General features: G+C 46.0%; 1 protein-coding gene across 1 annotated transcript in view; it reads left to right on the plus strand.

Moving 5' to 3' along the window:
* GALNTL6 (polypeptide N-acetylgalactosaminyltransferase like 6) overlaps window positions 1–12688 on the plus strand; it is a 2887171-nt gene that overhangs the window by 2773400 nt on the left and 101083 nt on the right. The window contains exon 11 of the mRNA XM_077279504.1: window positions 4583–4732. Within this exon, the coding sequence (XP_077135619.1) occupies window positions 4583–4732 (150 nt within the window). The remainder of the gene's footprint in view (window positions 1–4582; window positions 4733–12688) is intronic.

Genomic DNA, 12688 nt, shown 5'->3' on the forward strand with positions numbered 1-12688 from the left:
TATTTGACCAAGAGGGAAAGTGATGGGGTGCTATGCCAGATGACCTGGCCTCCACAGTCACCAGACCTGAACCCAATCAAGATGGTTTGGGGTGAGCTGGACCGCAGAGTGAAGGTAAAAGGGCCAACAAGTGCAAAGCATCTCTGGGAACTCCTTCAAGATTGTTGGAAGACCATTTCTGGTGTCTACCTCTTAAAGCTCATCACGAGAGTGCCAAGAGTGTGCAAAGCAGTCATCAAAGCAAAAGGTGGCTACTTTGAAGAACCTAGAATATAAGACATATTTTCAGTTGTTTTACACTTTTTTGTTAAGTATATAATTCCACATTTGTTAATTAAGTAGGGAGAGCTGCTGCAGAATCATGCTTTTAATGGTTAGTGTAGGTCTTCAACTGTTAATTCCACAACTCCTGAGAAACCAACAGTCCTTTTTAGGGCTAATTCGTGGATCCCAAGATTGCAGCGCTAGGTAGGCAGGGCACAGCATATCCACGTCAGTGCAAGGTCTGCAGGCACTGTATTTGCGTACATAGCTCCTACTGCATCCCTTCCAAAGCTCCATAACTGTCTGCTGCTGCTTATTTACTATATACCTAATTACATTTTTTATTTTATTTTTTTTTCCAAAAAATTCACCCTCTCCAGAAAAAAAAAATTATACAGTCTGTTATATCTGACTGAGTCCTGGTGCATCTGTAGAAAAATCGTAGTTTGTCAGGCAAACGTAGCATAGCTGTGTGTGCTAGCCTTGTTCTACTATTTTTTTTTATTATTATTTTTTTTTTGGCTTTTGGGTGAATTTATATAAAAAAAAATAGTACAACAAGGATAGCACACACAACTATGCTACGTTTGCCTGACAAACTATGATTTTTCTACAGAAGCACCAGGACTCAGTCAGATATAACAGACTGTATAATTTTTTATTTTTTGCTTTTGGGTGAATTTAATACAGTCTGTTATGTCAGGCTGAGTCCTGGTGTTTTGTTTTTTTTTAATCGTATTTCCGCAGTAGCATAGTTCTGTTGGTAGCCTTGTGCCAAAAAACAAAAAAAGGCCTCCCATATCGTCGTGCAAGTTTGGGGATTTTAGGCCGGTTTTCCACTGTTTTTGCTGTCTGTGACTATGCTTATATACAGCACTATTTTGCAGACCCCCCAAAAATACAGGCCACATATTTGTCAGTGTGATATTTCTGTGACAGGCCTCATATATCTGCGTGCTCCGAGTTTGGACATTGTAGACCAGTTTTCCACTTTTTTTGCTGTCTGTTACTCTACTAAGGCTACTTTCACACTAGCGTTAACTGCAATACGTCGCAATCAGTGTTGAGCGATACCGTCCGATACTTGAAAGTATCGGTATCGGATAGTATCGGCCGATACCCGAAAAGTATCGGATATCGCCGATACCGATACCCGATACCAATACAAGTCAGTGGGACACCAAGTATTGGAAGGTATCCTGATGGTTCCCAGGGTCTGAAGGAGAGGAAACTCCCCTTCAGGCCCTGGGATCCATATTAATGTGTAAAATAAAGAATAAAAATAAAAAATATTGATATACTCACTCTCTGACGCACCCTGGTTGTAACCGCCAGCCTCCGTTCATAAGAATGAGCGCTTGAAAGTCCTTAGATGATGTCGCGGCCTGTGATTGGTCGCGGAGCGGTCACGTGATCTAAGGACTTTCAAGCGCTCATTCTTATGAGCAGAAGCTGCCGGTTACTTCGGTAAGGTACAGGCTGCGCCGGAGAGGTGAGTATATCAATATTTTTTATTTTTATTCTTGATTTTACACATTAATATTGATCCCGATACCGATTCCCGATATCACAAAAGTATCGGATCTCGGTATCGGAATTCCGATACAGCAAATATCGGCCGATACCCGATACTTGCGGTATTGGAATGCTCAACACTAGTCGCAATGCGTAGTTTTGCCGAAAAAACGCATCCTGCAAAAGTGCTTGCAGGATGCGTTTTTTCTGCATTGACTAACATTAGCGACGCATTTGCGACGCATTGACACATGTCGCAACCGTTGTGCGACGGTTGCGCCGTGTTGTGGCGGACCGTCGGGAGCAAAAAACGTTACATGTAACGTTTTTTGCTCCCGACGGTCCGCTTTTTCTGACCGCGCATGCGCGGCCGGAACTCTGCCCCCACCTCCTCGCACTTCCCCGCACCTCACAATGGGGCAGCGGATGCGCTGGAAAAATGCATCCGCTGCCCCCGTTTTCCGGCGCAGAGAATGCTAGCGTCGGTAACCTCGGCCCGACGCACTGCGACGGGCCAAGCCCGACGCTAGTGTGAAAGTAGCCTTATATACAGAACTATTTTGCATTACAAAAAATACAGGCCACATATTTGCCAGTGTGGTATTTCCGTGACAGGCCTCATATATCTACGTGCTCCAAGTTTGGGCATTTTAGGCCATTAGTCCATTTTTTTTTCTGTCTGTGACTCTACTTATATACAGCACTATTTTTCATTTAAAAAAATTTTACAACCCTCCCCCAAAAAATTAAGACGGTCTGTTATGTCAGACTGAGGCCTGTTGTATCTGTGGTGGAAAAATCGTAGCTTGACAGGCATAAGTTTCATAGTTCTGTCTGCTACTCTTGTTCGTTTTTTTTTTTTTAATTATAAAGCCCTAAAAAAAGTTAACACAGTCTGTTATGTCAAGCCGAGTTCTGTTGTATCTGGTTTGCAAAAATCGTGTTTCAGCAGGCATACGTAGCATAGTTCTGTCTGCTAGCCTTGGTCAATTTTTTTTTGTTTACATTCACCAAATAGAAAAAAAAGACATTAATGCAGTCTGTTAAGTCATACTGAGTCCTGGTGTATCTGTTTTTGAAAAATTACATTTTCGCAGTAGCATTGTTCTGGGTGGTAGCCTTGTGCCACAGTTTTTTTTTGGGGGGGGTTAAATTCACCAAAAAACAAAAAAGGCCTCATAAATCTGCGTGCTCCAAGCTTGGGAATTTTAGGCTGGTTTTCCACTGTTTTTGCTGTCTGTGACTCTACTTATATACAGCAATATTTTGCATTTAAAAAAATACAGGCCACATAATTGGCAGTGTGGTATTTCTGTGACAGGCCTCGTATATCTGCGTGCTCCAAGTTTGGGCATTGTAGGCCGGTTTCTCACTGTTTTTGCTGTCTCTTACTCTACTTATATACAGCACTATTTAGCATTTAAAAAAATACAGGCTACATATTTGGCAGATCTCCTGTGAATACTGGCACTTATAGTGATATTAGTTTTGTGTTTTTTGATTACTGATAAGGATTGTAGTATTCAGTCACTATGTGGTGCTAATATGTTGTCCGGCCAAGGTGTGACAGTATTTGTTCCTTGTATGTGCTATTATTTGGTCACTATGTGTTGGTAATATGTGGTCTGGTCATGGAGTGGTGGTATTTGTTCTTTGTATGTGGTTTTATTAGTGATCATATGTTGGTAATATGTGGTCTGGACATGGTGTGGTGGTATTTGTTCCTTGTATGTGCTATTATTTGGTCACTATGTGGTGGTAATATGGTGTCTGGTCATGGTGTGGTGGTATTTGTCCCCTGTATGTGGTATTGGTCATTTTAAAAATTGAAAAATAAATAAAAATATACCTAAATTGTATTGGATATTTTAACAAATGTTTAGTAGGTTAGAGTAGGGTAGGGCCTGACCTTGTCGTTGTGGCGGCTTTAAAAATCTTTTGACTGTGGACAATTCGAGGGGTGGAGGCGGGGCTGGGGTGGAGCCTGGGCAGAGTATCCAGGGGGCCCCCGAAAATTTTGCCAGTATGAGGCCCTGAAATTCCTAGTAGCAGTCCTGACAGCGCCTGTGCGGAATTCGCATAATAAGTGCTTGCATATGTGTAGATCAGTGACTTATGCTATTTCAGTGGAAAATTCAGAATATACTGTTTCAGAAAAAGTTAATATATGAGTTTTTAGAACTATAACAGAATATTATAATGTTTCGTATCATTTCTCAAAACCATTAGGTGAAGTCATTTCTGAAATCTGCATGAAAAAATCTATCAGGAACACTCAAAATTTTCCGAGGAACAAAACCTTGGTAACACAGTGTTATCTAGTTGAGCAATTGTCAGTCAACAGAGATATAATAAATATCTATTAGAGTCTAATGTTAGTTACTTGTTACAATTTTAAAACAGAATAGTGTATGATTTTTCAAAGAAGCATGGCACATCCGAAAATTAAAAATTCTTAATGCTTTATTCTATTTAGACTATGAATAAGGGCCACATGTGCAAGTGAAATCTGCTATATGACTTTTCTGTTAGTCATGTTATTTTAAATGGATTGAATAATATGTTAACAAGTTTTATTTTTTGGATGTTTCATACATCTTTAAAATAATGGAATTATTTGCTGTGGATCAACAGTGAAGCTTGGCATTCGTTTACAGTATATGACGCTTGTGGCCTCTATATGCTGACAGTAGTAAGCTCAGTTATTCCCAGTTTCATAAAATCTTAATAACCACTGGCACAATGTTAATTATACTTTATTGTAGTAATTTCTTAATTTTATGTTGTTGATATTATTCCTCAGCTTTTTACATTTGGCTGGAGAGAGGACATACGCCCCGGGGAACCTCTTCACACAAGGAAGTTCTGCTTTGATGCTATTTCCCGTAATAGTCAAGTCACCCTTTATGACTGTCATGGAATGAAGGGTAATCAGCATTGGAGCTATAGAAAGGTAAAGTAAAATACATGAATAATACTGAATACTGAAAGTAGTAGCAAATAAAACATAACAGACAAACTCATGGAAATCCAAATATAGAAAGGAACAATTCTGTGGCACAAACAGAATATATGATATGAAGATTTCTGTTTGGGAAAAAACTAGATATGTAACAAAAGCATTCTTGTGCATACACATGAAATATTAAGTATCATTAATAGAGACATGCCTTAGTTAAGCTTCAATCTAAGGCATGTCTCTTCAAAGTAACTAAGTACTAACACATTTTTAATTCAATTAGCAAATTCTGAGCATATGTTTCCAAAATTTAGACAATGGTACTATGTAAGCTAGAGTAGTGAATATACCTCTTTCTTTGCCCAGGAAATACCTGGAACCTATCCACATCCATAAAACTTTGGGTGAGAACATTACTTGTTTTATTATAATAGGATGATTACTGAACTAACTAAATATAATTTGGTACCTCCATTACCACAGATGTGATGTCACCATGGTGCATTATTTAGTGGCTCATGATACCACTGTAGTGCACTGTGTTTTGGATATTTTTGCTCTGGTTTGTGACCTAGATTGTCTGTTGTTGACTTTTGTCTATTAGGTGCTAATTGTGTGCCATTTAGAGGTGACACTGTGGCCTTTTTTAGGTTACCAACAATAGGCATATTTGTACTGCATGCTGTAATATAGAATACTAGCTATTGAACCCGTTCTACGCCCGGGTGGCGAGCATTTATATTGGTATATGGTCTCCATCCTGGTATGTGCTGCTCCCATCTTGCTCTCCCATCCTGTCATGTGCTGCTCCATCCTGCGCCCCCACCCTGTCATGTGCTGCTCCATCCTGCATCCCCATCCTGTCATGTGCTGCTCCATCCTGCATCCCCATCCTGTCATGTGCTCCCATCCTGCGCCCCCATCCTATCATGTGCTGCTCCATCCTGCGCCCCCATCAGTGCGGGCAGCTGTGCTGAGTGCGGGCGGCTGTGCTGAGTGCGGGCGGCTGTATGTGGCTGTGCTGGGTGCGGGCGGCTGCGCGTGGCTGTGCTGGGTGCGGGCGGCTGCGCGTGGCTGTGCTGGGTGCGGGCGCTGTGCGTGGCTGTGCTGGGTGCGGGCGGCTGCGTGGCTGTGCTGGGTGCGGGCGGCTGTGCTGGGTGCGGGCGGCTGTGTGTGGCGGTGCTGAGTGCGGGCGGCTGTGCGTAGTTGTGGGCGGCTGTGCGTGGCGGTACTGAGTGCAGGCGGCTGTGCGTGGCTGCGGGCAGCTGTGCTAGGTGCAATGGCTGTGCTGGGTGCGGCGGCTGTGCGGTGGCTGTGCTGGGTGCGGTGGCTGTGCTGGGTGTGGTGGCTGTGCTGGGTGCGGTGGCTGTGCTGGGTGCGGTGGCTGTGCTGGGTGCGGTGGCTGTGCGCCATCCTGCGCCCCCATCCTGTCATGTGCTGCTCCATCCTGCGCCCCCATGCTGTCATGTGCTGCTCCACCCTATCATGTGCTGCTCCATCCTGCGCCCCCATCAGTGCGGGCGGCTGTGCTAAGTGCGGGCGACTGTATGTGGCTGTGCTGTGCGTGGGCGGCTGTGCATGGGGGTGCTGAGTGCGGGCGGCTGTGCGTGGCGGTGCTGAGTGCGGGCGGCTGTGCGTGGCTGTGCTGAGTGCGGGCAGCTGTGCGTGGCTGTGCTGAGTGCGGGCGGCTGTGCTGGGTGCGGGCGGCTGTGCTGGGTGCGGCGGCTGTGCTTGGTGCGGCGGCTGTGCTGGGTGCGGCGGCTGTGTGTGGCTATGCTGGGTGCGGCGGCTGTATGTGGCTGTGCTGTGCGTGGGCGGCTGTGCGTGGCGGTGCTGAGTGCGGGCGGCTGTGCGTGGCTGTGGGCGGCTGTGCTGGGTGTGGGCGGCTGTGCGTGGCGGTGCTGAGTGCAGGCGGCTGTGCTGGGTGCAGTGGCTGTGCGTGGCTGTGCTGGGTGCGGTGGCTTTGCTGGGTGTGTGCGGCTGTGCGTGGTGGTACTGAGTGCAGGCGGCTGTGCGTGGCTGCGGGCGGCTGTGCTAGGTGCGGTGGCCATCAGTGCGGGCGGCTGTGCTAAGTGCGGGCGACTGTATGTGGCTGTGCTGTGCGTGGGCGGCTGTGCGTGGCGGTGCTGAGTGCGGGCGGCTGTGCGTGGCGGTGCTGAGTGCGGGCGGCTGTGCGTAGTTGTGGGCGGCTGTGCGTGGCGGTACTGAGTGCAGGCGGCTGTGCGTGGCTGCGGGCGGCTGTGCTAGGTGCGGTGGCTGTGCTGGGTGCGGCGGCTGTGCTGGGTGCGGCGGCTGTGCTGGGTGCGGCGGCTGTGCTGGGTGCGGTGGCTGTGCAGGGTGCGGCGGCTGTGCTCCATCCTGCACCCCCATCCTGTCATGTGCTGCTCCATCCTGCGCCCCCATCCTGTCATGTGCTGCTCCACCCTATCATGTGCTGCTCCATCCTGCGCCCCCATCAGTGCGGGCGGTTGTGCTAAGTGCGGGCGACTGTATGTGGCTGTGCTGTGCGTGGGCGGCTGTGCGTGGGGGTGCTGAGTGCGGGCAGCTGTGCGTGATGGTGCTGAGTGCGGGCGGCTGTGCGTGGCTGTGCTGAGTGTGAGCGGCTGTGCGTGGCTGTGGCGGCTGTGCTGGGTGCGGCGGCTGTATGTGGCTGTGCTTTGCGTGGGCGGCTGTGCGTGGCGGTGCTGAGTGCGGGCGGCTGTGCGTGGCGGTGCTGAGTGCAGGCGGCTGTGCGTGGCTGTGGGCGGCTGTGCTGGGTGTGGGCGGCTGTGCGTGGCGGTGCTGAGTGCAGGCGGCTGTGCGTGGCTGTGGGTGGCTGTGCTGGGTGCAGTGGCTGTGCGTGGCTGTGCTGGGTGCGGCGGCTGTGCGTGGCTGTGCTGAGTGCAGGCGGCTGTGCGTGGCTGTGGGTGGCTGTGCTGGGTGTGGGCGGCTGTGCGTGGCGGTGGGTGGGTGTGCGTGGCGGTGGGTGGCTGTGCTGGGTGCAGTGGCTGTGCTGGGTGCGGCGGCTGTGCGTGGCTGTGCTGGGTGCGGTGGCTCAGGCTGTGCTGGGTGCGGCGGCTGTGCGTGGCAGTGCTGGGTGCGGCGGCTCAGGCTGTGCTGGGTGCGGTGGCTCAGGCTGTGCTGGGTGCGGCGGCTGTGCGTGGCTGTGCTGGGTGCGGCGGCTGTGCATGGCTGTGCTGAGTTCAGGCGGCTGTGCGTGGCTGTGCTGGGTGTGGGCGGCTGTGCGTGGCGGTGGGTGGGTGTGCGTGGCGGTGGGTGGCTGTGCTGGGTGCAGTGGCTGTGCTGGGTGCGGCGGCTGTGTGTGGCTGTGCTGGGTGCGGTGGCTCAGGCTGTGCTGGGTGCGGCGGCTGTGCTGGGTGTGGCGGCTGTGCGTGGCAGTGCTGGGTGCGGCGGCTGTGCGTGGCTGTGCTGGGTGCGGCGGCTGTGCATGGCTGTGCTGGGTGCGGTGGCTGTGCGTGGCAGTGCTGGGTGCGGCGGCTCAGGCTGTGCTGGGTGCGGTGGCTCAGGCTGTGCTGGGTGCGGTGGCTCAGGCTGTGCGCGGCGGTGCTGGGGGCCTGAGCAGGCGGGGACACCGGCGCGCTGTGGGGGTCAGGTGCCGGAGTCGCCGCTAGCTCAGGCCCCCGGCACTTGCTATAGTTACCTGGGCCTGATCCAGCGCTGCGCGCCGGTCTGTCTTCCGGGTCCTCTGGCTGTGACTGTTCAGTCAGAGGGCGGCGCGCATTAAGCGCGTCATCGCGCCCTCTGAACTGTGAACGTCACAGGCAGAGGATGTGGACCGGAGGTCGGAGGAGCAGCGCGCAACGGTGGAACGGGACAGGTAAATATATCATACTTACCCTCCTGGCGGTCCCTGCTTCTCCGTTGGAGATCGCGGTGTGCGTTCAGTGTTTACGCATACCGCGATCTCCTGGGAGCGTCGCTCTGTGGGGTCTAGACTGCACCGGCGCGTGCGCTTGCGCAGTCTATAGAGGCTTCGGACAGAGTGACGCTCCCAGCGTTATATTATAGATATTTTAATTCGATCTATTTTACCTTTAGTTAATAACAATCATATTACAATCACCCCACCATTCGCTACAACTTTTTTTAACTCTACTGTTGAAACTAGTTACTACTTATAATGTTACTGTATTTCTATGTCACATACTAGTAAATACTGTTAAATAGAAAAAGTGGGGAATATTAAATCAAGAACTCAATACAATAGGTATACAGACATGGCTGAAAGTGTTGGCACCCTTGAAATTGCTTCACAAAATAAAGTATTTCTCCCAGAAAATTATTGCAGCTACAAAAACCCAGTTTTCTGAATCTGGGCATAACATTGCGACCCAAAATGTTTGGGAATCTTCAGATTTCATGATGCTTTGCAAGCAGTCAAGGCACCCAGTGCCAGAGCCAGCAAAACAACCCAAAACATCTTTGAACCTCCACGTTATTTGACTGTAGGTACTGTGTTCTTTTCTTTGAAGGCCTCATTCCATTTTTGGTAAACAGTAGAATAATGTACTTTACCAAAAAGCTCTATTTTGGTCTCATCTGTACACAAGATGCTTTCTTAGAAAGTTTTTGGCTTGATTCCATACATTTTGGCAAATTGCAGTCTAACTTTTTATGTCTCTGTTTGACCTGTGGGATTCTCATGGGTCTTCGGCCATAGCTTTTCTTTTCTTTCAAATGTTGACAAATAGTTTACACTGACACTGATGCGCCTTGTGTCTGCAGGACAGATTGGATTTCTTTGGAAAATGATTGGGATTGCTTATCAACCATCTGGACTATTCTGTGTTGCAACCTTTCATCAATTTTTCTCTGATGTGCGTGTTTAGAGAGATTAGCCATGGGTTGTAAACTTCTTGATTATGTTGTGCACCATGATCAAGATCTCTGGAGATGGACTTGTAACCTTGAAACTGTTGATACTTTTTAACAACTTTGGTTCTCAAGTCCTCAGATACTTTTCTTCTCCTCTCTCTGTTCTCCATGCTTAATGTGGTACACACATACACACAATGAAAAGATTGAGTAAAATTCTCCCCTTTTTATTTGGTTTCGGGTGTGATTTTTATATTACCACAGCATCACATGCTTGAAACAATGTTGTTTACCCACAATTTTGGAAAGGTGCCAACAATTTTGTCTTTCCCATTTTTGGAAATTTGCGTGAAATTATGTCCAATCTGCCTTTTTCTCAGGTTTTTTTTGTGTTGTTCCAATACATTCTAAACAAACATGTGTTTAACAAAAAGTTTAATTGCAATCATTTTCTGAGAGATGTTCTGGAACAATTTCAAGGGTGCCAACACTTTCAGCCATGACTGTATTTTTCTAAAATTATGCCAACTGAAAAAAACTCAAGTTATTAATATTCCCCATATTTAATAAGTTAAATAATGATTCATCTTAAATTATGTTGCCCACTAAAATGACCTAGTCTGTGTTAATCTTAGTATAATTGTATTATGTCAAAATTAAATTTATCAAGATTATAATATATTCAATAATTTATTATATTACATCCATCATGTTTCTATTTTTATAATAATGCTGCATTAAAAATAATAAAACAGAAGCATAAATAATTATCAGTTCCAAATAGGAGGTAAAACCTGTGCCAAGGAATGATTCATGCTCAAAATAATATGCTGATATTTTTAAAATGTAATTAGTAAAGACATTAAATCATTACAGCTGTTCGAAAACCATAAATAAAAACATTAACAATTTACTGTCTAAGCCAAGTCTGTTGTTTTTGAATAATAAGCAACTGCTGCTTATCTGTAAAAGATTCATGAGATTTTAAATAATTATTATCTTTCTATTAGGCTATTATCACACATTGAGTATTTGATTTCAGAAATGTTTGCAACTTTACTGCATCTCTAGGAATTTTATGGCAGCGAAAGAGCAACGGAAAATACACGCGTTTTTGGTGCATCTTTTAATGCTTTTTAGAGCTAAATAAAGATTTTTTTTTTTTAAATAAAGTTTTGTGATGTAATTTCCTTGTTCATTCCCTCCTTTTTCATGCTTAATTGACCCCTCCCATGCTACAAACACCAGCCCTCAGCCACCCCAGGAATGGCACTTCATATTTGAAGCATCAATTCTGGCACTTAGCCCAGGCTCTTCCTGATGCTCTGGTGCTGTCATATTGGGGTTATGGGATTAGGGGTTGGTATCAGCAGCTGTCGCTGACACCAAGCTCTAGGTTTAGTAATGAAAAAGTGTCAGCCAGACACCCTCATTGCTAAACCTGTAAGTAAAGAGTTAAATAAGCACACAGACCCCAAGAATAAAACTCTTTATTTGAAATAAAACAGATTTTTTTTTATCATTTATATTAACCCAATATACTTACCTCAGGTCTGACGGTAATCTAAAACTCTTTATTTGAAAGAAAACAGATATTTTGTTTATCATTTATATTAACCCAATATACTCAGTCCAGGTCTGACGGTAATCTAAGGGTTAAAGTGATGTCCCTCGTTGTCAGCAGCCTATGTTCACAGAATCAACCTACATAGGTTCAGTGAACCATGCGGATTTACCGCACCCAATACATTCTATTGTGGAAATTTTTGTTGCGGAAACTAGCTTCTCCGCAACAGAAATTGACATGCCACAGCTCTTAAACCTGCGCTGCGAGTGAGATTACTCATAGTCAAATATAAGCACAGTGGGCATGAGATTTCTATAAATCCCATCCCCTATGCTTCTATCGTAGAACACAGCTGTTTAGATGCAGTGCAGGTGAGCTGCATTCAAATCGTTGCTATTCTTGATCGTGGGCAGAAACCCTAACTGGCATAACTTGGCACACACCTTGGTACCTGGAAGTGGTGACATGTGTTGGATTATTTCAGTTCATATCAGCAGGCTTCCACACTGACGTTTATTTTTTATTTATTAAAAAATGAAAAAATGGACTGAGCTTCGCAGCAGAGGGAAAGCAGACACCAGGGGGCTTATGTTAATATTCTGGAAAGGAGCCAATAGCCATAAAGGTTCCCAGGCTATTAATATCAGCTCACCGATCTTTGCTTAGCCTTTAATGGTTAGTTTACAGGGGGACCCAATAAAAAAATTGTCATAGAGCCCCCTTTAAATTCTAACGAGCAAAGGCTAAACAGACCGCTGTGGGCTTATATTAATAACCTAAGAAAGGGCCATGGTTATTGACTCTCTTAAAGACTAAAAATATCAGAAATTTGGTGGTTAGCCTCACTCTCCACACTTGCCTTGATGCGATGGCAAGTGGGGTGATAGTTGTGGGAATTCATGTCAGCCTTGTATTGGCAGCTGACATGAAGCCCAGGGGTTAGTAATGGAGAGGGTCTATCAGACACCCCTATTATTAACCCCATATTCAAATTGTAAATAAAAACACCCAGAATAAATTCCTTTATTTGAAATAAATGACCACATAGTTTTACACACGTATTTAAAAATAAAAAAACATATTTTGCTCACCTTAGCACATAAACCCTGATGCCCTTGTCCCCTGTAAAAAAAACAAAAAAAAAACATCAACCATATACTTAGCTGTCCGAAGTGAAGAGACAATCTATAAAATCTCACGACAATCCAAGGACAGCAGTCTCACACTGACATAGGAGGTAATCGCTCCTGTGACAGTGTGTATCTCTGAGCTGCGGTGAGAAAGTTCCACAGAGTTCATCAGCTAATGAACCCTGATTAACTCACTGGTGGAACTTTCTCATGCAGCGATGATGCTGTAAGAAACCGTGATCTCAGAAATCATATATGAAAAAAGCACCAGACAGAACCAAATCATATAAAAATACCAAAACTTTATTACGAACAATATATAAAATCATAAGACCATTTCTTTTGGATGTGGCACACTGCCCTTTGGGAAATTTTTTGATCTGGTTAGCTCGTTCCCTGATGTTACAATTGGACATGCTTTATTGCATGATTTGCACT

Source organism: Ranitomeya variabilis, chromosome 1 (genome assembly GCF_051348905.1).
Source record: "Ranitomeya variabilis isolate aRanVar5 chromosome 1, aRanVar5.hap1, whole genome shotgun sequence".
Classification (NCBI taxonomy): domain Eukaryota; kingdom Metazoa; phylum Chordata; class Amphibia; order Anura; family Dendrobatidae; genus Ranitomeya; species Ranitomeya variabilis.